This window comes from Phragmites australis, chromosome 24, assembly GCF_958298935.1.
Source record: "Phragmites australis chromosome 24, lpPhrAust1.1, whole genome shotgun sequence".
In the NCBI taxonomy this organism is placed as follows: Eukaryota; Viridiplantae; Streptophyta; class Magnoliopsida; order Poales; family Poaceae; genus Phragmites; species Phragmites australis.
In genome coordinates, this window is record NC_084944.1 from 10,483,708 (window position 1) to 10,498,489 (window position 14,782).

The 14,782-nt window shown below is 40.2% G+C and overlaps 1 protein-coding gene and 1 pseudogene across 2 annotated transcripts; one reads left to right on the top strand and one right to left on the bottom strand.

The window, feature by feature from the left end:
* Window positions 1–1,798: 1,798 nt before the first annotated feature.
* On the bottom strand, window positions 1,799–3,412 carry LOC133907184 (F-box protein PP2-B10-like; annotated as a pseudogene).
* A 2,302-nt stretch (window positions 3,413–5,714) lies between these two features.
* LOC133907437 (transcription initiation factor IIE subunit alpha) lies at window positions 5,715–13,624 on the top strand. Of its 2 annotated transcripts, none has more exons than XM_062349484.1 (10): window positions 5,715–5,946; window positions 6,029–6,151; window positions 6,471–6,591; window positions 7,033–7,161; window positions 9,904–10,013; window positions 10,094–10,277; window positions 11,006–11,200; window positions 11,615–11,830; window positions 11,923–12,109; window positions 13,178–13,624. In XM_062349484.1, the coding sequence occupies exons 1-10, from the start codon at window positions 5,921–5,923 to the stop codon at window positions 13,261–13,263; spliced, it is 1,377 nt and encodes a 458-aa protein (XP_062205468.1). In that variant the 5' UTR covers window positions 5,715–5,920; the 3' UTR covers window positions 13,264–13,624. The 2 variants fall into 2 exon arrangements, with proteins under 2 accessions (XP_062205468.1, XP_062205467.1); XM_062349483.1 differs by having other exon boundaries at window positions 11,923–12,108; window positions 13,168–13,624.
* Window positions 13,625–14,782: the final 1,158 nt, after the last annotated feature.

Genomic DNA, 14,782 nt, shown 5'->3' on the forward strand with positions numbered 1-14,782 from the left:
TCATGTCCATTCAACATGTATAAATATATAAATACTCCATGAATCAATAACAAGAGTTTACATTTCCTCTACTTCTTTGTCTCTATATAGTTACTTGTAATAAATCACGCCAGGCTTGTATTATTGAGTGTAGTCTGACTGAGTGCACGGCCACTAGTCCCAATTGTTATTTTGTTTGGTTTTATTTATCTCTTGCGTGTTTCTTTATGTCTTTTTTCTATTTGATTCATTGCAATTTAGATTTTCCCCTTCGTCACAGTCAACAATTTTGTGTTTGATTGGCCAAATTCTCGCTAGCTTAGACTACTCACAATAAGTGGTATCATGTGTATTTATTAGGTGTTACGCATGATTTTTTTTTTTGACATAGATTGGAGTTAAAGAAAAGAGAGAAGCAAGCTCTATCTTATATAAGATATTACTCAGGTGTAAAATACAAGACTAGGAAACCATGTGATATTGCATCGTTATATCATATTACATAATTCTTCATAATATCTACAACAATTGATTGTCTTGAGTGCCCTAGGAAATAGCAATATGATACTGTCTTGTCTAAAAATACAATCAGTTGTTATTGCAGAATAAATATAGTTTCATTTTGGAGAAGTTAAACTTTATATACTTTGACCAATAATTTCTCAAATTATAAGTATGTTTAATGTATAAATATTATACATCTAGATCCATATTTCAAAATGCTTTTCACATTATATTGATTTTGAGGCTATAAATGATATATTTTGTGAAAGGTCTAATTTTAAAGACCGTGCCATAATAAAATACACCTTGTATTCTTGAAGGAGTAATACACATTAGAGGTGTTATTTCTATACATCAATTTTTTAATCTTTATCGAGTCTTGGACATAGCAATATAATACTATGCATGGAAGTAGCCTTAGACCAGGAACTGAACATGCCCATCATCTGCGGAGCTTGTGTGACCTTGTCGATCTACAATGCAGATCTAGCATGAGCGCAGGATGTGAGCCTGCCACGAGTGTGTGAGTATGGCGGAGTGCCTAGATGCATATGTTTAGATTAGTTGAGTGCATGTGTATTGCAACAGAAATAAAATTTGCACAAGATGACATCAATTATATGCATAGATATTGCTTAAATCAATGGGTCTAAGGAGTGATTCTCTAACAAGTGTTCTTTCCTAGAGTAATTCAATCATATCCTATCACTCTCTGAGAATAAGAGTGAAACAGTTTCAATTGTTATGGCAAGAAACCACAAAATTGTGACTAATGGATGTATATGCTTGATGGGTTACTTTTTGTAAGTCACCCTTGAATGTCTAAAAAATAGAAGGATGAAAGCTACATAAATTCTAAGACCGCTTAGTCAAAAGTTAAGATTGATACTAAGCGTGCACGGGGAATCCACATGTCTAACAAAATAAATTTGGTAATGTTGCAATGCAAGCCAAAAAGCTTTTCAAAAGAATATTGCATGTCTAGTTTGGATGCTATTCACACCACAATATTTTATCAAAAGAATTGACCAAACTACATATACAACAAGTTTAAATACTCAGTTCGAACAACCTTCAGTATTGGAGCTAGTGCCTCATACGGCAGGCATTTAGCTTTGTTATAAGTTGCACCCAAGTGTTGACCTATAATATCTGATCCCTGCCATCTGGAACCAAAATAAGAGACATGTAGTTTTTCTATAGCATTGGAAAACAAAGCATATTGTACAAGAACAACGCACTACAAATATGGTTTCCTTATTTATTTAATCCATGGTGCAAAGTGCATTTCAATATTTCATAGAACCTCCTGGCCTTATTTCTTCACTCTAATTTCAATACCATGCACAATAAGACCTTTCTTCTGATTGCCTCCTCGTCTCCATGAGTCTGATGAACACGTCACCATCGTCACCTTCATTGCAGAACTCACCCATCTCCAAATCCATCTGTTAGTCCTTTCCTGAGGGAGCTGTACATGGGCTGTAGGAGGAGGTACATGACGATTTCTTTTCCGGAACCTTCATCTGTTGGCTGGCATCATAGGCAGGTAATTCTAAGGCACCTCACCTTCACATCATCCTCATTGTCATAGCCTTCGAGGCAAAGTTGGCAATTTGATTTGTTTTCTCCAATGCTAATTGCTGCCTCCTGGAGGGGAGAATACATCCCATAGTGTTCATCATCTATCTTGAACACATTGTAAGCAGTGTAGGTTGAGTTTTGGGAGAGCATCTTGTTGTCTATCTTTCCACGGATTTCCAACCAGCAAACAGCCTAGAGTTTTGCAGCTTCTAAGAACCTGTCATCAACACAACATAAAAATTTATAGCAGAATAGAATTCAAAATCCCCATTGTGAATAAGATACATGATAGAGTTTTGCATTGTTCATGTAAAATGATGTTCCAATGCTGAATTCAGTTTATGAAATAAAAGTTAAGACAAATGATAGAGTTTTGCATTGTTTATGTAAAGTGTCATTCCTACACTTAATTCAGTTTACAAAATCAAAGTTAAAAGGCCATGTACTTTTGCTCTTGAAAGCAAGGAAAATAAAAGAACACCATTTGGTCATGTGCATGTGGGAAGCACAATGGATAGAGGTAGAATTATAAATTTCCTAATTAAAATAATCTGAACTTAGGACTCTTGACATCATCATCAAACCGTTGCAATTGTTCTAAAACAATAGTAACTTGAAACCATAACAAAATCCCTATTCTATGTTTTCTATTTAGAGAGTAATTGCATCTACCATCCCATCATACACAATTGCAAATTGCAACTTTATAGGCTTTCTATCTAGTTGAATTGCAAGTGGACCACAGTAGCCCAAAGGCATTAAACAACAATCAAATATTGTTCACATTCACATCCGAGTTAGAGAGAGAGAGAGACATAAGAAAGACTTGGCAAACCTTAAGTCGGTGAGAGGGATCTTGTGCCAATATTATGGTGTATCACTCCAGATGATGCACAATGTCCTCGCTGACAGTATGTAGCACTTGGCGCTGGTCTCCCTATCCAACCACATGCTCTGCACACCAACACCACTGGTCAGTTGATCCGATTGAGCAGCTTGCACTGGAGAATAGAAAACATAAACAAAAGTGCTCTTCCGTACCATGAGGCTGTCGACGAGGAGGATGGGTCGTTCGGAGAGGGGCATAAACAACACCTTCTTGGATAGTGGCACAAGAGAGCGACAGGAGGTTGAGCGGCAAGAAGCAAGCCCAGACGGTGTCAGAGTCAGCAGCGGCACGGAAGGTCGACGAGACCACGGTGGTGCGGCAGGCATTGCACGACGTGTTCTTCTGGGCTTCATCAAGCGACATAAGGATGGCTGGCAGGAACACCCTCTTTCCCCTCAAATCTGCCTCCTCCAGGGTGCCCATGCTCATCTTGGTCACATTTGCTCTCTCGTCCATATGCCAAATTTGATGCCGTGAGGATCAAATGACTACTCGGGACAAGGAGGCCATGGATCTAAGGATAGCGGTGTGATGGGAGGGGCAACTCACCATGGAGAAGTCCGATCGGATCCGCCACCGGGAGGTACAAGACCCGCTCGTCGTCGTTCTCGTCCACCATCTCCTCATTGACAGCCTCTCCGTCCAATGGGCTCGATTGCTATGAGGAACAGTGACGTCCTAAGAGGGGGGGGGGTGAATTAGGACACTTATAAAACTAAATCAAAATGGCTCCAAAAACTTCACAAGATAAACCTATCTTAATTTATATCTAAATGTGCTCTAGGTTTATCTAGTGTGTCTACTCTACTACTCAAGAGGATTGCAACCTACTCTAGTAAGGTAAATTGCAAGTATGTAAATACAGAAACGTAAATAGGGTAAAGAGACAAATTAGGCACAAGGGATTTTTATCCCGTGGTATCGGTGGAACATAAACCGTCACTAGTCCATGTTGGAGCTCCACAAAGGATATTCTCTCGGTCACCAAGTCTCTTCCGATCATGGCTCTTGAGCTACCAAGTCACTAAGACAAGATCTCAAGAGCCACCAAGCTACTAAGGCAAGGTCTCACTATTAGCCCCTCTTTCGGTCACTTACAGTCGTGATCACTTCGGAGCTTAAACCACCAATGCAAGGGTCTGTGCATCCCTATACACGTGTCTTGCTACCGCTTCACATCAAGTCGGAGGGTCAACAAGCTTGAGCCACCAAGACCCAAGATATCAATGAGACACCAAGACTCTAAGATGCCGGCCTACCTCTTGGTACACGCTAGACTCACTTCTTATCCTTTCTTCAAGCTATAGCACCTACCTACAACTCACTCTAAGTCTATAAGCATTAAACACTCTCTAATCTTATGCTTAATTACCTTGGATAATTACTTTAAGCACTTTGATGCCTTGGATGTCTTCTCAAGTGTGTATGAACTTCCTCTAGACTCCAGCAGCATGCCGCACATTCAAACGACTGAGTGGAGGAGTATTTATAGCTTTAAACCCGCCAACTTGCCGTTTTCCTAATGACTCAGAAAAGCTGTTAACATCGGATGATCCGGTGAGAATAGTAGTACTAACACCGAATCATCCGGTGAATACAACCTCAGAAACTAGCTGTTGGACTTTCACTTAATGCCTCTGTGAACACAAGATACTCCGGTGTGCCTTCAAATCCATCACCGGACCTTCCGGTGAGTTATCTTGAGCCATCCGAGCCTTTGCAGTCTCTCTGTGTAAAATACCCCGGTGTATTCATCCGGTGTTCATTCTATTCACATCGAACTATCTAGTGAGTTAAATCTTCTCTTTTTTTCCCTAGGAATACTTCGGTTCAACTATCTCTGTGACCATCGGACTATCCGGTGAGTTGATCTTTGTTCTTCAACACTTACAGTCGTCTCTGCAAGAAATATTCCGATGTGCACAAACCAAGCACCCGACCTTCAGATAGGTTGATCTTCAGTTTTCTGCACTTACATTCTTCTATGCAAGAAATGCTCTGGTGTTAACCAGTGCATATCACCGGACTATTCAGTGAGGTCCTCAGCCTTTTCCCCCTTTATTAGAAATACTCTGGTGAGTTTAACATATAGAACATCGGACTATCCGGTGAGGGTATCAGCCTCTGTGTACAATGCTCCGGTGAGTGCAACTCCTCTGTATGGGCCTTCCGGTGAGGTCAATTCTCCTGGGACTTCTCCAATTCAATCAAACTTTGTCCTGACTACGGTGATTTCTTGATGTATTGCATCTATGAGAACTACTAACATATATTCTTGATTAGCATGTTAGTCTCAATGACTATGTTATCATTAATCATCAAAATTATAATTATGATCTAATAAGATATTTTCGCTACAATCGTGCGCCACCTCTGGATGAGTGACAATGCGCAGGGACCATAGATATAGAGCCGCCCCAACCCACCATCTCCCCATCGCTGGCCTCACTCGCCGCATAGATGAGGAGCGATGGCTTGGCTTCTAGCCAGTCGTTGCAGGAGCAGATGTGGGAGGTGGCGCATGACCTTGACGGTGGGGATGAGGTGGGAGCGGATGCGGGCCCAGTCGTGAGAGGAAGGTGTGGATTTGGTCGCTGATTTTTTTAATGTAACGATTTTTCCGGTTTTTATTCTGGGAAGGCAGGACACAAAAGGTGAAACTATTTTTAAGTAGTAGAAATACTACAAGCCATAGAGGCTTAAAAAAAGGAAAAAATACGGTGTGATGTGTTTGTCCAGCATGGTAGCCCATGAGCCCAACCAGCCGTATGCCGGGACCTGCTAATCATCGAACCCTCCCAGGCTGAGTCTGAGCCAAATCTCTCTCTTCTCTCTCTCTCCGGTTCCCCTCCGATCCAACCTGCGGCGGCGGCCGGCAGCCTCCCGCCCCCCTATGCCCTGTACCACACGCAATCCTAACCCAGATCACCCGCACGCCATCGCGCCGGTTTCCCCTCCGCCGCCATGGGCTCCATCGAGCCCTTCAACCGGTGAGTTCCCGCCCCCCTCCCTCGGGAAACCCTAGCCGCTGCCGTCTCTGACCTCCGCGGGATTGGGTTGATTTTGTGGCAGGCTGGTGAGGCTGGCGGCGCGCGCGTTCTACGACAACATCTCCATGAAGGGCGACAACCAGCCCAAGACCTCCCGCGGGGACAACCGCGGCATGGCCGTCGTCGTCCTCGACGCGCTCACCAGGTAACTAAAGAGAGTCACCTCTACCGCGCCGTCCATTTTCTGAACGAATTTTGTTCTGTGTACATGCGAAGCTCCGTTACAATATGATTGGTGCGGTGGATGATCGGCTTGAACTGTTGGACAATTGATTTGTTGGTAGTCCTCCAGTTGCATGTTTAACCTGCCTTCATCTGCCATCAACGCATGTGGCCTCGCCTTCAATTGTCACTATCTTGCGGCGCTTTCTCTCTTGGATACTCGATTAGTTTCCTTCGGTGCATGCCTCTTTGTTTGTTGGGCCTGTTGGTTTATGCAAAAACTTTTCTGCTTCTGCCCTTAGACGCCAGTGGGTACGGGAGGAAGATTTGGCTAAAGCGTTGAAACTCCACTCGAAGCAGCTGCGGCGCATTCTCCGGTTCTTCGAAGAAGAGAAGCTAGTCACGAGAGATCACCGGAAGGAGGTTAGTTTTATTCATGTGTTTTGGTTTATTATTGCAGTTGCATTGCTGTTATTCTGAATTTTTGCAGTAGATATGAATACGATCAACTTTAGCCAGCAGCTGGTGACAAAAGATCCTTGTTGTTTATTTACTTGGATATCGTTAAGCTGTAAAGAAGATAGTTCAACATTTGCTTGAGAATTTGTCATATGAGGCTGATCAAATAACTACTGAATGTAGATGGCCAGAAATTTCTTCACCTAAAATTCTCCGTCATGAAGTTTATGATTAGCTGCTGGCTACTTGATACATGCCAAATATGTATTCTAACAATTATTAAAATAGTTATGTTTCTCGATATCTGAAAGTATTTTGGTGATATCTTATGATTTTAAACGCCCCATGTTTCCTTTGCCTGAGGTTTCTTCTTTTCTGATTTTGTATTTTTCTTTGTTGCTGCAGTCTGCAAAAGGAGCAAAAGTATACAATGCTGCTGCTGCAGCTACCAGTGATGGTCAACCAGTCACTAAGGAGGGAGAAGAGAAAGTAAAGATTCACACACATTCGTACTGTTGCCTGGATTATGCTCAGGTTAGTTATCTGAAACCTTTGTCATTAAGATATTGTCGCTTGTATAGATAAAAGAGCGAATTTTAGCAAAATATGGAAGGAGATATTTTTTATGGTGGCTTTATTTACTTATACATACGTTTTATAGACTGTTGATAAGGCTTTCAGATTCTTCTGTTTGTTTCTTAATGAAATGGTTTTCTGATTGGCCTTGTCGCCTTGATTGCAAAGAGGGAGAAATTCTAGTATTGCTATGTTATCATGAGTCAATTCTGCTTTCTGTTTGATAAATTGTAGCCTTGTAGAAAAATGTTTGACCTTTATTATTTCGTAAAGTTTCTTTTTAAGAAAGCTTTAATTGGGACTAGTTTAAGTAGTCTGTGCTGGGCGCCAGGGGGTGCTTGCAAAAGAGATATTAGAGAACCATACAGAAGTGTAAAAAAGCTAGTGTGGTTTGACATATTTCATCTTTTATCTCTGCAGTTCGCGCTTGTATAGTGTTCTGTCAATAATCGAAGTATGGGCCACAATTTTCTTCTTTTTGTTTTTTTTACTATTTGCTTTCATATATTACAAATTTTAGAAAGTTCTACTGTCATCATTAGGATCATTAGTCATCTACAGTTGCTAAAATACGTGACTAGGGTGTAGAAACTCTTAGAAATCAGCCACATAAGATTCAGCCCTTTTTATCATTTAACTTCCAAACACCGCAAACTCTTAAAATGAGTAAGCAAAGTAAATAAGGAACTATTGTATTGTTTAGTATCTCGTCAAGGTCAAATTCACATATTTCAGCCCGCCTTTTGCAAATATAGCATTAGATGTATTTACTTGACTGGTAAAAATTTTAAAATTGAGGATTCCACTGTGACATCCGACAAATATGGCAACAGATTGAGTGGAATGACTTCATCATTTGTGTGCTCAATTGATCACTATATTTGCATACTGCAGTAAGCCAGTAACCTATCCCTGCTTGAGACCTCTGGTGCTTATGCAGTAGCAAACGCATGATTTTAGGATTGGGTGTATGCAGTGACCGAAGCATTTTTTTAAAAAACACCTAAATAAGCATTAGGGTCTATCTAACAAGCTTTTAGACAACGTGGGCTCATATGAAGCCGCAAGCTTGGAGCTAGAGAGTTTGGTTGATCCATCCGAGATTCTCCACAGGAGCCCAGCTCCAGAGAGCTCAGACAAAGGGTACCCTGGGCTGTTATTGCTTTGCTAATATACTCCCTCCAGTCACAAATAAGTGTCGTTTTGGACATCGACACGGTCACCGACACGCTACTTTGACCACTATTTAGTAGCATGAAATATATGCAACATATAGCAAAGTTGTAATATTATGAAATTACTATTCAAGCCAAATCTAGCTATACCATTTTCAAAAGTTCAATCAAAATATTCAAAGAGATTGATGATCAAAGTTTAGATGTGTTGGTTGCACACAACCCAAAACGACACTTATTTTTTATTGGAGGGAGTAAATAATAAGCATGTTGCTTTTACCTCATGCAATTAGTAGGTTCAATTGTATATTTGTGCTGCTGTATTGTAGTCAAAGCCTATTCACGAATCAGAACATTAAGTTTGAGACTAACTTCAGCAAAATAGCACTATGTAAAAAACTAATTTTCAACTGGACGCTGTTAATTGAGGCACCACAACAATAAGCTAGCAGAAAAACATTGGAAACTAGCTGCTAAGTTAGCAAATTCAAGACTACCTTCAGCGAAGGCTCCTTTTAGTAATTCAAAAGAAGCAGCACAGAACATGTCAGCGAAATCCTTGCCGAGCGACACGGTGCCAGAGGGCACGATCCTAATCAAGCTCAAGTGGTACCTCCCGCCACCATGTTCTTGGATAGCGTGAGCACCAAAGGCCGCTCCATGCCCTCTTTCATTGCACCCATCTCGAACCTGGGCACTCGGGCATCAACATCACTGCCGTGCCCACGCGGCAGGTGGTGCGTGCGACTCGCGAGCACGCAAAACCAAAAGGAGAGGGGATCAATTCGCTACCTCACTTTGCTGGCAGCTGGGGTCGTCCTCCTGATCTGAGACTCATAACGTGAGGTGTCCCTGTTGCTGATGCATATTTGCTCCTTCTCGTCCAAGCGGGAGGGGAGGGACAAGGCCAGTATGCCACAGCTGGGCCGGCCCAACACGGGAAGGGGCGGAGGTTTTGGAACGGGAGCTATTACATGGGCTATGCTGCGAATTTAGACTCAAATATTGATATTCTGACCCAACTCATGATATATACATATATTATACCTCTCAAATCGTTGGTTTTTCACAAAAAATATTGGGTGTACATCTGTACACCCTTGTTCCATGCAGGCATGCTGGGTCCGCCCCTGTGCTTATGTGCTTACAAAATATTAACATTGAAATTACTGAATAGCTGAACTGAAGTTTGCGTCCTTCATTTTTCTTGTTGAACAGTAATTAGAGAACTAGTGTCGGCAAAATGGCATGCAAATGAACCTTTTCATCTATACACATCGTTGATGACTTCAATATACTCTTTTTGAAACTCCTTTTGTATTTTGATCAATACTAAAACTTCTATTGGTGATTGCTGGAGTGTAGTTACCATATACATTTTCATTCATCGGTGGGTATTTACTGTGTATGAAGCTCACTATAGTATTAAGTACATTGTGTCCGCATTCGTCTTTCCTTCATTTCTTGTTGTTCTGTAATCCAATGTAAACTATCGTTGATGGATGTATTTCCTCCCAAAACACAGATCTGTGATGTCGTAAGGTACCGGATACACCGCATGAAGAAAAAATTGAAGGATGAATTGGACAGCAGAAATACAATTCAACACTATATATGTCCTAGCTGTAATAAAAGGTAGTAGGTGTTTGTCTAGTTTATTCATGCCAGACAGAAAACTTGCATGATCAACTAACTTTTTGTCTTTTGTACTGCAGGTACTCAGCCTTTGATGCACTACAACTGGTAAGCTACACGGATGAGTACTTCCATTGTGAAACTTGCAATGGTGAATTGGTTGCAGAGAGTGACAAGCTTGCTTCTGAGGAAATGGGAGATGGTGATGACAATGCAAGAAAGCGTAGGCGTGAGAAATTGAAGGATATGCAGCAAAGAATTGATGTTAGTATTCAATTCTTTTTAGAACTCTTTACCGCCAAATTTTATATATGTCGTCCAAATAGTGTGAAAGCAACATAAATGTTAGGAGTTTAAAAATTATATATTTTTTAAAACTGTTGGTTGTCCATTCTCAATGCTGCATGAAACTCTTCTCTTAGTTTTTGCCCTTACAGATGCTTTTTCTTTCCAAAATATTGCTTACACAGATCTGCTACATGCTCATCAACAAACATATATAGCCACTAGTGTAATGCTGATACATACATCCACCTGTGAGACAAACGTAACACTAAATACACAAAGGCATGCCATGTCATTGTTATGAATGTCACCAACTTTGCTTACAATATTGACATTAGTGCTATAGCATAAGTAACAAATATCTCACTGGTAAAACCAATCATTTCGTATGTCCTTGGCTGTCTGCTTACAGTTGAATGGAATTTCATTCATCTTTTTCAATTCCTGTATGGTCAAGAAATATTTTGACTGGTAAGACTGGAAGTGCTTGGATGAGAAATTCGAAATATTTGTCTCTTTGAAAGAACGCTGTATTCTGTCTTTTTTGGGAAAAGAATGTATCGTGTTCTTTATGAAACTTTTTTAGGTGATCGCCATGTATACTGATCTGTCAACAAGTGTCTCAGAATCTTGGTGATCTTAGAAATCAAGATTGAGATTTGTTCTGTCTATTGTTTTTCTAGTTATTTATATCTGTATCACTTTAGGAGCAATTGAAGCCATTGGTTGCACAACTTGATAGAGTGAGGAATCTGCCTGCGCCTGAATTTGGGAGCCTACAATCATGGGAAAGAGCAAATATTGGTGCTTTTGCAAATGGTGACCCTGGTGCAGCTGATTCATCTAGGAACTCACAAGGGCCGTATAATGGTACGCCAATGCCATACATTGGAGAGACAAAGGTAAGACTGCCATATAGCTTTGAGTGCTACTGGATCTTCTTAGTTGAGCAATATGCAGATATAATTAAGTTCGATCAATATCCCAATAAACTTCTCAATCATATTAGACCATCCTCATCTCACAGAAGTCTACTGTTGTTTCCCCTACTATCAACCAAAATAAGAAAAACTCTTTGAATTGAATCCGAAGTTTCCACATTTTAACAAAGGTGTTGTGATTTTTTTTTAAAAAGAAATATTTGTACCTTCTGTTGAATGATGTTACAATGTCTCCGTAAAAAAGTTATCAGTAATGCATATACATGGGTAACTTGAAGTCACAAGCGCACCTGTTAGCTTGTGTAACTCAGTCATTTTATTTCTGTTCCAGACATACCTTTGCTTGATCAATCAGGTATTTGTTTTGTTTTTCAGGTTGAAGTTGCATTAGGTGATGGTGTACAAGAAGATGGTGCTGAATCTGGTAAAAATGGTACAGACAAGAAAGTCTTACCTCCATGGATGATCAGTCCAGGCATGAATCTTACTAAGGAACAAAGAGGAGAGACCAGTAGCACATCGAAACTAGATGAGAAATCAGAAGCCAATGATGACAAAAAACAGGACTCAAAAGATGAGAAGAGTATACAGGTCAGCTTGATGAACATAAACTAGATTCTACAGTAAAAAAGATGTACGATTATGAAATGTTTTATATTTGTTCCTTTTATTTTATTTTGTAGGAGGAATACATAAAGGCTTATTACGAGGCCTTGAGGAAAAAGCAGGAAGAGGAAGATGCAAAAAGGAGAATGCAGCAGGAAGGCGAGACTTTAGTCTCTGATTCTCAATCTGAACGCCAGATGGGCAAGAAATACAAACGGGAGGATGAGGATGAGGGTATTGAATGGGAAGAGGAGCAACCTGCAGGTATCTTTTGCTTTTTTCATTTTTCTTAGCTTCAATCAGTTGATTTATTTATAGATGATCGCTTCTATGGATGGTAAATCAAATCCTGCTTCTGTAATTTCCTACCTATCTTCAAACTATACCTGAATTAGTGTGTCTAACATAGCAAATTGACTCATATAAGTCTGGAAATCCAGGTGTTTAAAGAGTTCGAACATGGTTCTTCCATCAATTCCAAAAACAAGTTCAAACTAGCTTCTTTGACTTTTCTTAAAATAAAATCCCACCTATGTAGTCAAGGCATCTTTTTTTCTCTTCCTCCTATCATAACTTTGCTTAAATGCTGGTCTAATCAATAAGTGAGCCATGTTTTCTCATAGCGTCTGATCTCCCACCATGTCTCCCTGTGACATCAAACATCTTTACCTTTAACTATAATAATTATTGAAGGGTACCAAGGTCATTTCATCAGCTACCCTAATTATGTCCTTCTAATAGGGTTGGTCTTTGGAATCCAAATATGTTTTATGTTTTCGGTATGACACTGTTCAGCTGTTAACTAATCCTATGACTTGGCTTTAGGAATGCCATAATTACTTGTGATATATATTTTTGCCTTGCTTTGGAATCTTTAACTTTCATCGTTTGTTTTCGTTTAGGAACAATAAAGTCTGGGCTTAAAGAAAAAAAAACCATTTCTAAACTTTTCTATAGACATATGAATAACATCATAAGGGATTTTGCGCACACACCTTCAACTGTAATGGCAGGGTTGATACTTGTTGCACACACCTTGTTTTTGGTTTTTCACTTGTTACAACTGTTTTGGACCGGTTGGGTTCCTTTTTAATACAATGGACTCACTTCTCCTGGGTGCTCGAGAAAAAAAAAATCCAAATGAAATTCTACCTACTTGGGGATGTAGCAGTATTGATTTTTATCTTGGTATGTATTGTATATTCTGAGTCGAAGTTTCAGATATTGGACATATCTGTTAATGTGTTAAACTTCTATTGCATGACTTGTACTCTTGTAGATGGTGCATCCACTATTGTGTCTAATCTGTTTAAACTCGTTTTGGAAATACAGAGGAGACATACAAATTGGCAGATTTGAATGTGGAGGCCCAAGAATCTGGCGATGATGAAGAGGATATTGACTGGCAAGAGGGTTAAAACTTGAAAAGGTAGCGTGTGACCCCTTGCTCCCACTTGAATTTTGTCCAACTAGTTCAAGCACACTATGTCATGGACGGTATGATTAGCGATTTTGCCAACTAGACAAGAGGCAAAGACAAACGTGGAAAGCATCGACCCGATGAGATAGTTGCCTTGGCGTGTTTGGCCATGCGGAATTTGTTCGAGTGAAAAGCCAGCTACTATGCGTTTTCGTTTCAAGAATATTGTAAGAAAAATGTATTCTTAGCAGCAAATGAATATCTGCTTTATAATTGCAAAGAATTACTGTGGACTAGTATGGTATGGACAATGTGACGTACGTGCGGAAGGAAATGCTTACGTGTGGTTCATTTGGTTCGATAGCTGAATGTACGTGCGTTGCTACGGATAAAAATAATCATATTGACAAAATTAGCCTCCCACATGAGGCCTGCCTGCGCCATGCCACCGGCTCATTCAGTGCACCGTGTGGTTGGTCTCTAGCGAATTGCTTCGCCCTTGCCTAACAGAGAGGTTTGTTGAGATTCTTGTCACGTCGCTTGAGATGGTCCTACTATCCGTGCGATGAACCTAGTTAGCAACGTGAAATCCGCATATCATATGCTCCTCTGGATATCTTTATCCCTAGTAATAGTTGCGTTCAGTTCATCTGATCAAAGGAAATAGTTTGTTTTATCTGGAGGTAAATGTTGCTTGCAAGGTAATATCGTAAGATGGAGCTTGCTTTAGAAGGAGTTGCATATTGCGAAAAAAAAATTACAGAGTTTTTAGTTATTGAACATCAATAACTATTTATGTTCCGTTATTATTGAGCCAAAACAAAGCTTATTGAAACCCAATTTCTTGTCTTGTTTTCGTTCCAGCTAGTTGGACCCAAAATGCACTATTTTCTTGCGTTCCATCCCAGAACAAGGGACCGGCCCATTAGTCGGGAGCCCATGACCCTACCCTAGTCACACGAGTCTGCTTCGCAAATCCTGGATTTTTTATATATATTTTTAATATTTACAAAAATACATGTCTACTTCAAAAATTAGTAGAAATAGTCCACCATGGTCCGCTGGATAGACGATAGTAAGGTGTTATTTATCTAACAGGTGACACCTTGTGGGCCTCATGAGCAAACGAGCTAGAATTTAATATGGCCACTGAGCTGGTTTTCATGTCAATAGGTGACACCTTTTCAGTATATAAAAGCCGTCGCGCGTCCGGTTGACATCAGTGCCTTCATTTGCTTCCTTTCTCAACTGAGAGGAGAGAGAGAGAACGCTGAGAGAAGGGAAGAGAGGAGAGGAGAAGAGCTGAAGCCGTGCTAAAAAAAGGTAATTTTTTTGCTTCGCTTTTTTACAAATATGGTAGGATAGTCACTAGTGGTATGTTTTGCTATATGTTAGATGTTAGATCTAGAGTTTAGACATGTTAGAATGTAGATCTAGATTTAGAACTAGGGTTAGATATAGTTTAGCAATTAGATGTAGTATTTAGACATAAGTTTAGAATTACATTTAGGATTTAG

Coding starts and splice junctions, on each gene's coding strand:
- LOC133907437 (XM_062349483.1), top strand. CDS start 5,921: ATGGGCTCCATCGAGCCCTTCAACCG. Junction 6,152..6,470: donor GTCCTCGACGCGCTCACCAG/GTAACTAAAGAG, acceptor TTCTGCCCTTAG/ACGCCAGTGGGTACGGGAGG. Junction 12,109..13,167: donor GGGAAGAGGAGCAACCTGCA/GGTATCTTTTGC, acceptor TAAACTCGTTTT/GGAAATACAGAGGAGACATA.